Source organism: Mytilus edulis, chromosome 9, assembly GCF_963676685.1.
Source record: "Mytilus edulis chromosome 9, xbMytEdul2.2, whole genome shotgun sequence".
NCBI lineage: Eukaryota > Metazoa > Mollusca > Bivalvia > Mytilida > Mytilidae > Mytilus > Mytilus edulis.
This window is the reverse complement of record NC_092352.1, coordinates 11,087,878-11,105,714: the sequence shown is the minus strand read 5'-3', so window position 1 is coordinate 11,105,714 and position 17,837 is coordinate 11,087,878. Positions and strand designations below refer to the sequence as shown.

Genomic DNA, 17,837 nt, shown 5'->3' with positions numbered 1-17,837 from the left:
TTGAATTATACCATTTAAGTGGTCCAAAATATTTTTAGCTAATCAGCAGAAATGAAATTCTTCAGGCGGGAATTAAAATCTCCTGATTTTGAAACCCTCTTCAGTCCCTCTCATTTATAATTCAAATCTTCCATTTTATTCTTCTTTAAAAAATCAACCTAAGAAATCAACCTAAGAAAAATTGTCAATCACCTTTTTTATTAACGTCAATGTCAACCCTAATTATCTTTGACAATAGAAATTTTACCAAAATACTAGGACATTAGAATGATAAAACAAGACATTTGAGGGCCAATGTACATAGTACTGTTATGTTATAAAATCTATGTGTATTTTAAAACAATTGATAGAAATTTTGAGATATTCCCTTGTTTTTAATACCAGCTGGGCCATTACTGTCTTTTAATCTAATAGTGTTTGGCATTGCCAAAATATTACTTCACAAGTTTTCCTTACCTGAGAATGTGAAATTTTCATTACAAATAGGAATAGGTATTTCATGGTCCTCTAAATACATCTCGTCAATCACACAGTCACCCTCAAAACATATTCTCAAACCAAAATCTAGCTTAAATACTTTCTTGTCTGTGTCTTTATCAATGATAAGGCTGCAACACAATAATCAATGTCAGGAATTTACATAAAAAAACAACAACAAATAAGGCCACAAAAATAATATATATCTGTTTAGGATTACATCCTCCTCCAAAAAATAGGTACGTAGGTCAGTATTTTCAATTTGTTTTCTGCAACATGATTTTGAGTTATGTGGTCTGTTTTTTAATGGTCAGAGTTGTCCATGGGCCAAATCAACTCTGATTTTAAATAATTGGAAATTATTTCCCTTGTTTTTTTCTCCGAAATGAAACAGAAGCAAAGTGATTTTTTCATCAACCTAGTTGTCAGATTCCATAAACTGCTATAATAAGCATGATAGGAGATGTTAAACTACGCTTTTGAGGAGAGATTAGTTAATCTTTCCCTTTACAATGGAAATAAGATGGCTTAGGGTCAGGAATTTATGAATTTCAAATTAGGGACGGTAGGGTAATCCTAAACAAACAGATATTTGTTGGCCCAATTGAATCATAAATGTGCCTGTAATTACATATAAGTAGTGGTAATTTACTGAGTTTAAAAGCTTATATTTTGTTTTCATTTGTACTAAACCAAAACCTAGGTTTTTTTTAACATCTGCTATACAGTCAGGAAGTTCTTTGTTGCTATAGCATTAAATGTACATCATACATTTGTACTACTTTTTAATTTCTAGAATTGGGATGTAAACAGACAGATAAGCAATTTACATTGATTAAAAGATGTACACAAACCTCTGATTCAACAATAAGATAATACAAAGCACTTATGTTTAATGAATAAAAACTCACAGAACTTGAAAATTCTTTGTTATTGTCAACGTCTCTAATTTACCTATAAAATACAAATATAACATTTCATATTAAACAAAAGTTTCCCTTCAACCAATTAAAATTATATAAAGAACAAATAGTTGAGAGATTGATAGAACAGATTGATAAGTGTGAACAAGAGGTTCAAATGAGCTTGTATCACTCTCCTTGCATTTTTGACAAATTCAAGTTAATCAGTTGGAGATTTTAAAGGCTCATCAGTTTAATGGTCTTTGTCCAACAGTGATCAACATACAGGTCTGTTATAACTTTTAGTGATAAAAACTAGAGAGCCTGTGTTGCTCACCTTGGTCAGTATGCATATTGAACAGGACACAGATGAATTCATGTCAAAATTGTGCTTTAGTGATGGTGATGTGTATGAAGATCTTACTTTACTGAACATTCTTTTTGCTTACAATTATCTCTATCTATAATGAACTTGGCACAGTAGTTACAGTGGAAAATATTTTGTAAAAATTTACAAAAATTTATGAAAATTGTTAAAATTGACTATAAAGGGTAAGTTTTTAGCTTTTCTCATCACTTGGCATCCGTCTTCATTAACTTTTTGGCCATGTTGACTTATTTGTAGATCTTACTTTGCTGAACATTACAGCTGTTTACAGTTTATCTCGATCTATAATAATGTTAAATATAATAAATAACCAAAAACAGCAAAATTTCCTTAAAATTACCGATGCAGGGGTAGCAACACAACAATGGGTTGTACGATTAGTCTAAAAATTTCAGGGCAGATAGATCTAGACCTGACAAACATCTTTACCCCCCTTCAGATTTGCTCTAAATGCTTTGGTTTCAGAGTCATAATCCAACAAGAATGTGTCCTCAGTACACGAATGCCCCACTCGCACTATCATTTTCCATGTTCAGTGGACCGTGAAATTGGGGTAAAAACTCTAATTTGGCATTAAAATTAGAAAGATCATAACATAGGGGACATGTGTACTAAGTTTGAAGTCGATTGGACTTAAACTTCATCAAAAACTACCTTGACCAAAAACTTTAACCTGAAGCGGGACAGACGGACGGACGAACGAACGGACGGACGAACGAACGGACGGACGGACGCACAGACCAGAAAACATAATGCCCCTAGGTGGGGCATAAAAACTGCAATTTACCCCTATGTTCTATTTATAGCAATGTTGGCCAGCTTGGTTGGTGGGTGGGGTCATCGGACACTTTTTTTCAAACTAGATACTCTAATAATGATTGTGGCTCGGTATGGTTAAATTTATCCCAGTAGTTTCCGAGGAGAAGATTTTTGTAAAAGTAAACGACAGACGACCGATGCCAAGTGATGAGAAAAGTTCACTTGGCCCAAACTTGGCCCTTTGGGCCTGGTGAGCTAAAAAACTAGAAAGGAAAAAAAAATCCTCATTTAAGGGCAATAACTCCTATAAGTTGCAGCAAGACAATATCTCGCTGCCAATTTTGATTAATTAGTGGCTTTCTGATAATATTGTACTTTCATTTTTTTTCGCTGTTCATAGTTTCCAAAATAATAGCCAAAAACACAAACAAAATGGTTTTAATTCTCATTTGGGAGCAATTACTCTATTAACAAGTCATCATAAAATTTTGGACCAGATGGAACTGCATATTCTGAACATTTCTACCCTGTCATATTTTATTTATCTAAACAAAGGACGAAGAACAGATAATAATGATAGTTTGAATACACCAAGTGAGGTGAATAGCTAACACAGACCCAAAGGGCCAGGTGAGCTAATAAGATGTGGGGTTAACGCCAACAAACATCAGAAATCAAACTAGAGGCTCTCAAGAGCCTGTGTCGCTCACCTTGGTCTATGTGCATATTAAACAATGGACACAGATAAATTCATGACAAAATTGTGTTTTGGTAATCGTGATGTGTTTGTAGATCTTACTTTACTGAACATTCTTGTTGTTACAATTATCTCTATCTAAAATGAACTTGGCCCAGTAATTACAGTGGACAATATTTTCTAAAAATTTACAAAAATTTACAAAAATTTATGAAAATTGTTAACAAATGACTATAAAGGGCAATAACTCCTTAAGGGGTAAACTAACAATTTTGGTAATGTTGACTTATTTGTAGATCTTACTTTGCTTAACATCATTGCTGTTTACAGTTTATCTCTATCTATAATAGTATTCAAGATAATAACCAAAAACTGCAAAATTTTCTTAAAATTACTAATTTGGGGGCAGCAACCCAACAACAGTTTGTCTAATTTGTCTCAAAATTTCAGGGCAGATAGATCTTGACCTGATAAACAATTGAACTCAGTCAGATTTGCTCTTAATGCCTTGGTTTAAGAGTTATAGGCCAAAATCTATATTTTACCCCTATGTTCTATTTTTAGCCATGGCAGCCATCTTGGTTGGTTGGCAGGGTCACGCCACACATTTGTTAAACTAGATAACCTAATTATGATTGTGGCCAAGTTTGGTTAAATTTGGCCGAGTAGTTTCAGAGGAGATTTTTGTAAAAGTTTACGGACGACGGACGCCAAGTGATGAGAAAAGCTCACTTGACCTTTCAGGTCAGGTGAGCTAATAATTAAAAGATATCAAGACATGCCATTCAAAATATTGTGCATCCATATCAGGCCTGCATAGGTTAGATATTGAATTAATAATGATACTGAATTAACACCAAAAACATGTTGTTAACATTTCTTTTCAAATTGTACATTATGACAATTCCAACTTACCCCACTTGTAGTTGATTAGAATGATAGATTTTTCTACTGATTCTATTCCATAGGTCAGCACAAACTTGCAAAAGTCTGCTACAAGGAAGGCATTGAAAGCTTTGGAATAGTTAAAGCTACCAATTTCGAAGCTAACATCTATACACACATTTAAATGTAGACAATCATTAGAAATTGAGTAATATAGACGATCCTTCAACCATGAATTGGTAATTTTTGGCAAAGACAAAGTGGTATTCAGGATTTCACAACCTGCAATGAAACGTATGAAATAAGTGTCATATTTATAGGGAATTCAATTAATAAGGAAGCAACAACATTTTACCATTATAAACAGGTTCAAAGTTGATGCTGCAAACTGATTGTCTTTTTAAAGTTATATTTTCTCAAGGTTTTAAGACAACAGCAGCATACTTGGTATCCATCCTTATTCATCTATTTCTCTTATGGCTAAAACAAATTTCTGGTGAACTATTTTGGATTTTGCAAGCTTCAATTCAAATATTAGTTTGAATACTTTGGTATTGAGAAAATCAACTACTGTTAAATCAGACTTTCCAAAATTTTTGTAATCTTCAGAGTGGCATAAAAGGAGTAGGTCCGGTAAGGACCGATTTTGGCCTCAAATTTCAGTTTCATCTGACGAAAGATTTTGACCACTTTTTAAACACTTAAGTGTCTATTTCATATGATGCAATTAATTTATGTGAAAGATTTTAACTTATTTAGTCATTAAAAACGATCCGATTCAGGCTCAAATATGAGAAATCTACCAAATATGCGAAAAAATGTCACTTTTCAGATGGTTTTTGTCAAAAACGAAAGTGGCCACATCCGTGTTCATCCTCAATCTTTATATATGTTATGTATTATCATCAAATACAACTTCCATTTCAATATTTTGGATGAACACGAATCCGGCCACTTTCGTTTTACACGGAAACCGTCTAAAATTTAACTAAAATGCTGGAATTGTGAAGATTTCAGTAATTTAGCATGAATTAATGGTGCTAGTTCTCAATATATGTGCATTGTATTGTCAAAAAGAGCCCATATTTATGTAATAGAACCTTTCTACTATCCAATAAATGACTAAAAGTTTACATTTTAACAATTTTGTAAAACTGCTATATTTTGGGGCCAAAAAGGGGTCTTACTGGACCTACTCCTTTGAACTAGAGGCTCTCAAGAGCCTGTGTCGCTCACCATGGTGCATATTAAACAATGGACGCAGATAAATTCATGTTAAAATTGTGTTTTGGTGATCGTGATGTGTTTGTAGATCTTACTTTACTGTACATTCTTGTTGCTATAATTATCTCTATCTGTAATGAACTTGGCCCAGTAATTACAGTGGAAAATGTATTCTAAAAAATTACAAAAATTTACAAAAATTTATGAAAATTATTCAAAAATGACTATAAAGGGCAATAACTCCTTAATTAAGGGGTAAACTGACAATTTTGGTCATGTTGACTTATTTGTAGATCTAACTTTGCTGAACATTATTATGTTTACAGTTCATCTCTATCTATAATAATATTCAAGATAATAACCAAAAACAGCAAAATTTCCTTAAAATTACCAATTCAGGGTCAGCAACACAACAACAGGTTGTCCGATTCATCTGAAAATTTCAAGGTAGGTAGATCTTGACCTGATAAACAATTTTATCCCTGTCAGATTTGCTCTTAATGCTTTGTTTTTTAAGTTATAAGCCAAAAACTGCATTTTACCCCTTTGTTCTATTTTTAGCCATGGTGACCATCTTGGTTGGTTGGCCGGGTCACCGGACACATTTTTTAAACAAGATACCCCAAAGATGATTGTGGCCAAGTTTGGATTAATTTGGCCCAATAGTTTCAGAGGAGAAGATTTTTGTAAAAGTTAACGACGACAGACGACGGACGCAAAGTGATGGGAAAAGCTCACTTGGCCCTTCGCGCCAGGTGAGCTAAAATGGACATTTTTAGGAAGAAAACATTTGAGTGTTTGAATATCATTAAAGAAAACACAAATCTTTGGTGCCAATAATGGGTAGGTTGGGAGTTAAGAAAGTCATCTTTAACCTACCTAAGCCATTGAAAATGTTGCAATTTCAGAACACATTGCCAAGAAAGGCCAACCAAATTTACACATTTATAGTATCCCTTATTTTACAATAACACCCTGTTCAGTGTGGTATGAGAAATATCTCTTTATGTGGAAAAACGATAATAGGCCACAACTATACCTGAAGTACTGTTATGTACAATACAGAATACTTACTTCTATCATCAGTTTGTAATCTGGATATTAGATCTTCATTAGAACCAGTCGTACTCAGTCCTCTTTCCTCCAACTCTTCTTTAAGCTTTGGTGATTTCATCTTGTCTGGTCTTACACATGGTCCTGTACTTTGTAAAAAATCCTGAAAAAAATATTTCACATTAAAAAAAAAGAGTTGGTTAACTTGTTACTATTCTTCATAAAATTAAATACTTAATGACAGAATCTTAATTTATAATGAGGGCTTCTCACTTTGAACATGCATGGTACTCATGGCTCTTTCAAAACAGCCAAAGCTAATTTAGAATATCACTTAAATTTCACATTACTTGAAATCAACCCATAGTTTAGATTTTAAAGTGCCTTCTGAGAAACTTCTGTATGTTTTCATGAAACAGCCCCGAGTTTGTTTGGTTTTTTTTTCTTGACAGATTTTTGAAGTTTTACGATAAATGCAAGAAGTTTGAAATGTAAGATAAAGTTCAATTAAAATATTAAAATTTAACAGATTAATGTCTGGTGAACATCTGACAGATGGGACTAGTAAGCTTCATAATACTTATTCATTTTCAAATTAGGGATCTATAAAGAAAAAGCCTATTTTATCTTGCCTTTTACTTTTATTCAACCTAACTAAAGGAAATTTTTGTATTGTTTAAAAAACTTTCCATATAATGAAATTTCAAGTTGCAAGGTCTATGTTTTAACAAAACATAACATTAGAACTAAATAATAATATCTAAAACGAAATCTATATTTAAAATACTATCAGAATATAAAATAAGGGTTGAAATATCATGTAATACAAATATGTAAGTTATTTGGTCTGTCACCAACATTTTTTGGTCTCAAAAACATGTTCTTTATTTCAAGTCAATCCAACAATTCTATACCATACCTCAGGGAGACCTAGCATCTTTAAAAATTCCTCTGTTACTTTCTTCCATGCTCTCTTCACAACTTTCTTTCCAGTCTCTTCTATTCTCTCCGTGATTACATCATGATTTAAATAGTCAGTGTAGTCAAAATTTGAAACAAAATCTGAAATGATAGTTTGATTTAAAAAAAAAAAATTAAAGTCCAACTGTAAGTTTGTTTGGTGTAGTTTCTGATAGAAGGCGAAGTAAGATGGATGTCTGAACATATTAAGATCTGTGCCATGAGAGTATGTACACATGTAGATTTTTTCAAAAAATAAAATCCTGGAACTGCTCAATGTCAACATAAATATTCATAAAAACAAGAATGTGTCCATAGTACTCGCACTATCATTTTACATGTTCAGTGGACCGTGAAATTGGGGTCAGTACTTTAATTTGGTATTTAAATTAGAAAGATCATATCATAGGGAACATGTGTACTAAGTTTCAAATTGATTGGACTTCAACTTCATCAAAAACTACCTTGACCAAAAACTTTAACCAAAACTTTAACCTGAGCTTCGCACTATTTTTTTTCTTTGTTCAGTGGACTGTGAAATAGGGGTCAAAACTTTAATTTGGCATTAAAATTAGAAAGATCATATCATAGGGAACATGTGTACTAAGTTTCAAGTTGATTGGACTTCAACTTCAGCGAAAACTACCTTGACCAAAAACTTTAACCTGAAGCGGGACGAACGGACGCACGGACGAGCAAATGAGAGCCCTGATCTTACAATTTAAAGCACACAATGAACCTAATCTCTTATACCTTCAATAAGTATTATAAATATTATATACTGTGGCTTCAAATGTGTATATATGTCCTTTAATGCTGATTAAACATTTTTCAATGCCTGTTGTTAGGTTTAACGGTTTTAATAATGGATGGTTTCAAGACATTAGCGAATTGCTTTAAGATACATACATACACTATTTAAAGGTGAACAAACCTGTACTGCAATCCATCATTTGAATTACCAGATTAGGCAAAGTTTCTGGTAGTTCATCATAATCAGTTGATAGATAATAATTAGGCATAGAATAGGCAACTTCTTTAAGTAAATCTTCATCTGTATTTGATCCAATCCCTACAGTAGCAATTCTTATGCCTTTAGTTTTACATGCTGCAGCCTGAACTTTGACAGGATCTGCACCAGAATTAGATTTGCTTGTTGATAGAAGAACAAGGTAGTTTTGGGCATCTGATCTGTCCCCTTTGTTTTTTACAAACATGTTATCACAGACGTACTTGATGGCATCATCTATTTCTGAGTGTGAACCTTTTTGATAGACTGCTTCATCCAGGACTTCTTTAACACCCTTTACATCATATTTAGAGTTCAGTTGTAACAATGAACGAGATGTTCCTGCAGTTGAAAACAAACTAACTCCAACATGGACTAAGTTTTCACCAATAGCCAATTTTTCCACAGAATCAACCAAGGCATCCATCAAATCTCTGAAATGGTTATCTCCAACACTCTCCGATTCATCAACAACAAAAATAACATCTAATGGGATAACTTTCTTACAATCTGAAACAGACATTAATACTGTACTGTGAATTCATTATCATTTGTGGGATTCACAATTTTTGTGGATATGTTGGATAAAGGTGAACCAAATTTATATAGCCAACAAAGTATACATGTTCTATATGCCAGCATGCAGTCTTTGGCTAAATCACACATTGTAAATATCCACAAAAGTACTATTAATCTTCAATCAAAGAAATTTAGTAGTCACAAAAAGATAGATGAATCCAGTTTAAAGCCATTTGTTTGAGTTTCTAAATTTGGTTTCATATTCAGAAATATGACACAATTATGAGAATACTTACCAGAACAGACATGAAGCTGTGATATTTTGCTTCAGTAAAGGCAGAATTTTTTTTGGAAATTTGCCCTGAATTAATGAACCAAAAATTAGCTCAAGTCCAGGGGTTACAATTCCTTTAAAAGTATGTTAATTAGAACCATATAAACCCAAATGCAAACTCAATCTGTAAATCATTTTTATACACTGATGAATCAAATATCTGAATGCATAACCTAAAAGAAGAATCGGCAACAGTTTGATTTCAATCAGATAAAATGACAGAAATTGGTATAACTATGGGAGGAGCATCATAAAAAGTAAGTGTATACTTAAATCTCTGAACCCTACCTTGAGGCCATGAAACTTTTCCATCCGATTTACAGATTGGTATTGGCAACACAGCCTTATCCAGAAGATTTATATATGCTACACAATCATCTGTGTCCTTGTGATCACAAAAGCCTACACCAATAGAAGCAATCAGTCCAATATCTGATTTCTGTATTTTATACCTATAAAATATTTTTTAAAAACATAACAATAATCCAGTATATTTAAATATACCATAAACTATTAATACAGGAAATTTTAAATAAAGCTGTGATACTATTTGTACTTGTTGCTCAAGGAGACACTAATATCTTTTAGTGGAAATTAAAAGAAGTGGTTGACTTTGTTAAGTGTTGATTTGTTGGCAGTCTTTGAATCAAGAGTATAAATATGATACCTGGTCTATGAAAATTAAACTCTGAATAAGAATAGCATGTTGAATTATGAACAATATTTATGGTGAGAGAATCTTACTTTATTAAGCACACTAGATCCAAAAAGTCAACATTAAATCCTGTTCGTATTACATTTGAAATTCCTGAAATGAATAAAAAACATTATGTTTGTATGGCATTACGTAAGTAGAATTACTACAAACAAGAACATAAACAATGTTCTCTATACAACAAACTAAAAAAAACCATAGAAGTGTATGTTATGAACATAGCACAGTGAAAGCAATTGCGAAATGACATCATTCATTGGTCATAATATACTGACCCACTTTAGAAACGCAACACTAGATTATTCTTTTTAAATTTTTGAATGAGTGTGTCGCCGTCAAAAGCAATGACTGCCTGTAACAAAAGCCACAATGATTGTCAGAAAGGTCAACCAATTCTGTTCGAAATGTTTTGGGTTCTGTTTTACACCTTCTGATTTTGCCTTTGTACCACCCATTACAATAGGTTTTGGCAATTATGCAGTTGAAACTTTAGGTCTTTAAATGTTTTTCTTTTGCCTATTCTTTTGCAGTTCTGATGATGATTTACATTAATGGCATGAATCTGTGCGCAATGGCATTCAGCAATTTGATTCGCAGTTGACGATGCGGTTGTAAACATGTCTCACAAATGACATTGCGTTTTGCATTGTCACTACATGTTGATCTGGTCATTGATGGTCAGCAACAAATCATGTCTTCCATATCATTGACTGAAGGACAGTAAGACGATTTTCTGAAGTCCATCTGTATGTTTGCCACACGTTAATGTATTCCTATTTGCAGCATTCTTAAGGGCTGATTTAGTTTTTTATCTGCAGTCTTGGCAATATGGAGATGCAACATTTTTAACTGATTACAGTGCGACCAAGGATTGAAAGAACTGTTTCACGAAGCAAAAAAAAACTGAAAAAAACTTTTACGGGTACCAAATTTCGCTTTAAGAAATTTGTGCTGCTTTAAAAATCCAGTATGTTCAATTAACACAGGTAAGTCAGATGCGGATTTTTTCTAAAGAGAAAGAAGTATGGTAAGCATGAATAGTAGCTGTATGAGAATCAAACATGATTTAGTAGAAAAAATCAACAAAATGAGTGTTGCATTTTTAAAATCAGTCAGTATATCAGATTTTATGTTTGATAGCAAAAACAATAGAAATGAAAGAGGACATTCAAACATTGTCTGTCATTTTATATTTCCCAAATGATGTTAATTTGCTGCACTCCTATTCTACTGAATTCTCCCTTTTCCAATCTTCAATTTTGATCGAAAGGAGTAAAACATTTATTTCTCCATATTCATGGGTAACATAAAATGTAAACACAGCATACAACAGGGTAATCACAAGGCAAATATTGTCTTAACCGATCAAGGTTAAAAAATACTGAACACTTACCATCATTTCCCATATTAAGCCTGATAGTATAATTGTAACCTTGTAATCCAACATTCAACGTGTAGTCACATGGGTCATATCTGGCGTAGGCTTTAACAGTGTACAGGAACATGAACAGTTTGACATTAAGACAACATTCAACACCTAGACACATTGGATCATACATGCAGAAGATATTGCCTGGTGTGGATATTGCCATCCAAGGACATCCTGAAATACAATTTGATTTTTAACAAATAAAAATATATGTAATGTGTGCTATACTTCGTCACTCCTTAAATAAATGATTTTGTATTGATGCAGTTTCTCTTCTTCAAGTAAATATTCTCATTATTCTGATTATATTTGTGTATAGATTTAAAATGTTCATTTTTTTACACATATAATCTGCAATCAAAACAACTGTTCATTGTCACCTGTGTTTGTACTTTTACTGATTATTGTCCAATAGTTCGAGTGTTTCATCAAATAATATTGTTCTACCCAGAAACAGTTTTACTGTTCAGGTGTTAGTTATAAAATCTTAATAATCAAATAAGCTCATCATAGATACCAGGATTGAAATTTTGTATTTGCGCCAATTCAAAAAGTTAAAAAGGCCAAACAAAGTACAAAGCTGAAGAGCATTTAGGACCAAAAATTCCTAATAATTTTGCGAAGGCTGAAGCAATCTTTTCCAAATATCACCTACTGTTATCTGGTTTAGTGAGTCTACTTATCATCTGTTCTCGAGTTCCAGTTGTTGAATGACCTCTGTCAGATAGTTCTTGTTTAAGTTCTTCATCTGTGGCTTGAGCAGGATTCAGGCATGGCTTGTTATCAATTAGATCCTATAAATATATACAGTGAAATAATTTTGCAAACATTTATAAATGATAGTAATTGTTTAAATGAAAAGTGAGGAACATCAACTTAAACAAATATACTGATGGCACCTAATAAGATTTATCAAAGGAACTAGTGGCTCTGTATAGATATCTATCTGTCTGTCTGTTTGTTTGTTTTGCTTTGGTTTATTTATTTATTTGGTAACAATCCTATTGTTTGAATTCTAAACTTATCAAATTCTTATTCTTATTGTATAGTGAAAATTTACCAAGTTACTGACAGATGATAAAAAGTATGTATTTTTTTTTTTTTTTAAACTAATGGCTCTACATGGTTGCATTGGTCATCTTTATTAAAACTCTTTCATCACAATGGTCACTTAACAATCTATTTCATCTCATTAAATTCATTAAATTCACTTTTAAAGACAGCCTCATGCCAGGTTTTCAGAAATTGTTTACTGCATTTCACTATTGATTCTGAATGAATCTTTATTTCAAGTACAAAAAATAAGTTAATTAAGGACAGTAACAATAGATTCTTTCTTTTTGAGATATGTATTTGAAATACCCTTATGGTTTTTAGAACTACTGCTAGTTTTTCTTTAGTTTCTGTCATCCCTAAGCGGTCTAGGTATTCTATAATCGACCCAAGCTTCAGTTTCTTCAAAGAGAACTTTTCAAAGAAGGCTTCAGCTTTCTTGATCAATGTAATGAACATATCTATAAAAAAGAAAAACTGTTATAATACAGAACTTGAATTTATAATATTAACTATACAATGAAAAAATGTCTTTACAACTTTGGTGATTTAAATTATTTAAATATAACAGTAAATAAAGACTCTTCAAATATCATCATTATAATAGCATTCTCTTTTGTATAAGAGAAAATGTCAGATATTGTCTTTTTTTAAACTTAGGATTTAGTATTCCATTGACCTATGCACTGCTCATTTTGAGTCAGTATTTTCCATGGACCCATGTACTGCTGATTTTTTGTCTCTTCAATTGATCATTATACAGCTAATTTTAATCAGTGTTTTCCATGAACCTATGTTCCTTCTTTTCTTTTTTAATTTCTTTTCTATTTAATGCGATAAATTAATTATTTCATACCCTTTAATCCTTTAAATGCTTCTGAATTTACTGCAGTTTTAACTTTTGAAAACATTCCTTTAGGCTCTTCTGAAATCAGATAAATAGTGGACAGATTAACTGGATTTTCATTCTTAAATGAATAAAATCAGTTTAATAAATATCAGAATGACTCACTCTTAGGCATATTATGCTCAAGTTCAATTTACAAATAAGGCAAAAAAAAATAATACATGTGTTCCTTATCTACCCAAATTTCAGAGCCTACCGTTAATACTTTTTAGGTCATTTTGGAACAAGCACTGTTAAAGTCAGACTGATTCCCTTGAAGTAACCAGCTAAATATTTTTGTGCTGCCAGGCCTGAAAACTTTTCCAGTTCAACAATTTTGTTTGTACCCAAGAGAAAATGGAGAAATGTAAACACAGTCATTTTTGTCAAATAGCTATAGTAATAATGAACCATAAAACTATGATATAACTTTATTTGAGAGAGAGGAATTCTGACCTTTGGTTTCTTCTATATCTTTGCCTGGATCTTCTTCCGGAGCAGGAGGATCTATAGGTTCAACGTCTGTATTCTCTGTTTTTGGAGTCTCATCTACTTTTTTCTCAGCATCATCGTCTGGTGGTATTTTACCAGCAGCTATTGTATAACCCTAAACATATTTAGAAGAAACATATAACCCAACATTTATATCATAAACAAATGTAACTAGACAGTTGAGCAATCTTTCATTCTATCAGTAAGCTTGAACAATCTTGTCTTAGACTAGATATTATTTAATGATTTGTTCAAGTGCTAATTTGCTTTCTTTGAAATCAAACATTTGTCTAGGTCTGGCACAGAGTTGAACATTTGTCTAGGTCTGGCACAGAGTTGACATCTAATCATTAGAAGATATATTATATACACATACGAGTCTAAATTGAAAATTACGTTCAAACCTATGATTGCGTTGGATAAAAACCGCAATTTTTATACGTGTGCATGTAAAACAAATTTCGTTGTAGAAGGGTCTAAAAACAGCACAAACAACATTTTCCAAAAGACCAAAAAAGTGAAAAAGTATATTTAAACAAAACACATTTGACTAACAGGTCGAACAACTGATGTTCTTTAACCCTGCTGACTGCCATTGGCGATTGCCAAATAAAATTGATTACAAGATGTAACAAAATGGATCTTAATATAAATTTAATACTAAACAGAAAAAAAAAAATTTACTTGTGGCCACGATGTTATGCCACAAACATACGGTGTCAATATTTTTTTAGTACACCAGATCCGGATTTCGACAATAAATGTCTCTTCAGTGATGTTGGGGATCAAAATGGTATTTGGAAGGCCATATAAAAAGTACCCTCATTTTTAGAACGACTCTTGAATTTTAAGAGTCAATATAGGATGAACAGATCATATAAACCGGAGGGAAAATATGATACAAGCCCAAACGAAAAATATAAACGAGTCTAAATTGAAAACTACGTTCAAACCTATGATTGCGTTGGATAAAAACCGCAATTTTTATACGTGTGCATGTAAAACAAATTTCGTTGTAGAAGGGTCTAAAAACAGCACAAACAACATTTTCCAAAAGACCAAAAAAGTGAAAAAGTATATTTAAACAAAACACATTTGACTAACAGGTCGAACAACTGATGTTCTTTAACCCTGCTGACTGCCATTGGCGATTGCCAAATAAAATTGATTACAAGATGTAACAAAATGGATCTTAATATAAATTTAATACTAAACAGAAAAAAAAAATTAACTTGTGGCCACGATGTTATGCCACAAACATATATATATAAGTACGTCTGAGCTAGTGACAACTCTACAACAGATTTATCCATCGGATCACCAGCAGTGATGGTGATACATGGCTGTGTACATTATGTATATACAACTCGTCTAAACATCAACCCAACATTGTGGGAAGAGTTGTATATATATATAACATCTAGATTTATAAAATCCTTATCTTTTTTAAAAGCTTATAAAAAGCCTAACTCTTGAATGGTAGATGCAATATTTGTATTTTAAGGTCCAGAAAATTGAGTTTAAATTTCAAAAGATTCAGTCGGCTTGTTTCTTATTGTTTGGAAACCACAAAATGTGACAGATAAATGAATATCTGTATCACTATATACCTCACCTCATTGAGGGGTGGGTTTAAAAACCCTAAGTCATGGCTACATAAAGACGGTATTTATATCAATTAGACAAACAGACTACATATAATATGTATTAATATTTCTACTTACAAATTTTTCAAGTTTGTAATCGTTACATTGTTGTACATAAGCCTGAAATGTTACAGGTTTTTTCTCAATAAATCTTGTTGGTTCAATAATTTTGTCATTTTTCTCTACAGCAACATGTATATGGTTTTTACATGGTGATGATGAGGCAGTTCCAATGGTCAATCCTGCTGAAATCTGGTGGAATATAAAAATATCAGGCAATTAGTTTTCTGGTTTGAATTGTTTCAGTTTTTCATTACAGGACAATCAATAGGTTCCAATGTGGTATTGCTGAAGGTAGCACAGTGACAATCTACCTCATTTAGTCTCTTGTAAAGAGTTGTCTTATTGACAATGATATCATATTTTCTTACTTCCATATCTATATCAAAGTGTCCAAGATATAGGCTTTCAACATTTGCAGACACAAAAATACTTTTAATTAAAGATGGGGTATGATTGCCAATGAGACAACTATCCACCACAGTTCAAATAAAGTGAAAGTAAGCAATAATAAGCCACAAAACAGCCTTCAACAATGAGAACACCCACCTTGTAAAGATGGGAAGAAAAGTCATTTCTTAGTGTCCATTTACACTTGTCACAAAGAAATGCATTTAATAGCCAATTTTTAAAATGAAGTCCATTATTATTTTTTTAAAGTATTACTTTGAACTAATGTGCACATCTCCCTAAATAAAAATGTCTAAAAATATTGTTTGTCATCTCAATTTGAAGTTTTTGTTTAATTACACTCTAAACATCAAAAACAAGATTTAATAAGGATGCTGACTGTTTACAACACATTGTGAAAGACCAATATCAAATTGGGCAACTAAATCATATCTTTTGCAACATGTATCAACATTTTATATAGTGTATTCTATAAAATTATATAATTTCTTACCATGTTCTGGATGTAGTCATCATCGCTGGGATGAAGGATGGATTCTTTTGGTATAACATTTGAAATGTATATTTTAGCATTCTTGAAAGAATCATCTGCTTTTATCATAACCTCATTTCGATTATCTGTTAACATTATATACCCAGAGAAAGGCGCTACAACCTGAAAAACAATTTCCACATGATTTTTTTTTTAAGAAAACGTTTGTTTCATGTCCCAAATAACTAAATATATATTCTTATCATATATTTCTTGACTTGAATGATCACAGGGCAGAATAGTATATTTATATAAAATAAAAGAAGTGAGTTCCAATATTGTCTCTGCATTGCATATATTCTATCTATACAAAGGTCAAGAACTAATAAACTTTTTTGTTTGTTCTTGAAACTTTAAACAAATATATTCGAGAAATAAAGGGTTGAGAGAAAGTACAATGCAATTTTCAATATAATTGGTACATCCAAAGGAAATAATTGTTTTATCACTTACTCTTGAAAATGCCTGAGACATTGCTTCCATAAACTTTTGATACAAATTTGATAAGAATTATAAACATGGGGGCACATACAATGCAATTTTCAAAAAAAAATAATATTTCCAAGGGTCATAACTCTTTTAAAAATATATTATCAGCACTGTTTTTAAAACTTGTCTGAGACATTGCTAATATAAACCTATGAGATATAAGTTTTATAAAAAAGTAGAAAGATTTGTACACTCGAGAGTGGATGAAAAGATGCACAAAACCCCAGAAAATGGACATCAAGTGATTTTTCAGCTCATGCTCACAATGGCCCTTTTTTGAAAGGTGAGATAAAAAGTATAATCAAAACTTACTTCTTCTCCTTCCTCAATTAAAAGATCAATTCCTTTCTTTGTGTATTCTGGATCCCCACTCCATAGCCTAGATGGAAAGAATCCTTGTCCTTTACAACCATCAGTATCCATTCTTATTGTCCTTGGAAAGTCGGGATGTGCTTTGGTTCCAAAAATACCATCAATCAAAGATTTTCCCAACTCATACCTGTAAATCAAAACTTAAGATATTCTGTTCTCACAATGCAAATTTCAAATTTTACAAAATAATCAGGTAAATGTGACTTGGTGGTGTGAATATTTTTGTGAACTGTTACTTGTCAGCTTCAATGTTAGTATGTTCATGAACAAAGGGGTGCAACATGTGGAGCAGGATCTGCTTACCCTTCCGATGCACCTGTGATCACCCCCGTTTTTTGGTGGGGTTCGTGTTGTTTAGTCTTTAGTTTTTTATGTTGTGTATTGTGTACTATCATTTGTCTGTTTGTCTTTTTATTTTTTTGCCATGGTGTTGTCAGTTTATATTCAATCTATGAGTTTGACTGTCCCTCTGGTATCTTTCGCCCCTCTTTTATATGAAATAAACATCTTACACTCTTCAATATTTGAAAAATATTGAGAGTTAC

General features: G+C 32.1%; 1 protein-coding gene across 1 annotated transcript in view; it reads right to left on the bottom strand.

Moving 5' to 3' along the window:
* Nucleotides 1-17,837, bottom strand: part of LOC139489431 (uncharacterized) — a 61,032-nt gene that overhangs the window by 13,986 nt on the left and 29,209 nt on the right. Inside the window, exons 13-28 of the mRNA XM_071275753.1 lie at nt 17,233-17,419; nt 16,393-16,554; nt 15,507-15,680; nt 13,747-13,897; nt 13,261-13,329; nt 12,714-12,865; nt 12,007-12,145; nt 11,316-11,525; nt 9,952-10,015; nt 9,496-9,659; nt 8,280-8,864; nt 7,305-7,447; nt 6,407-6,548; nt 4,139-4,390; nt 1,389-1,431; nt 457-608 (exon numbers count right to left, since the gene is read on the bottom strand). Of these exons, the coding sequence (XP_071131854.1) occupies nt 457-608; nt 1,389-1,431; nt 4,139-4,390; nt 6,407-6,548; nt 7,305-7,447; nt 8,280-8,864; nt 9,496-9,659; nt 9,952-10,015; nt 11,316-11,525; nt 12,007-12,145; nt 12,714-12,865; nt 13,261-13,329; nt 13,747-13,897; nt 15,507-15,680; nt 16,393-16,554; nt 17,233-17,419 (2,789 nt within the window). The remainder of the gene's footprint in view (nt 1-456; nt 609-1,388; nt 1,432-4,138; nt 4,391-6,406; nt 6,549-7,304; nt 7,448-8,279; nt 8,865-9,495; nt 9,660-9,951; nt 10,016-11,315; nt 11,526-12,006; nt 12,146-12,713; nt 12,866-13,260; nt 13,330-13,746; nt 13,898-15,506; nt 15,681-16,392; nt 16,555-17,232; nt 17,420-17,837) is intronic.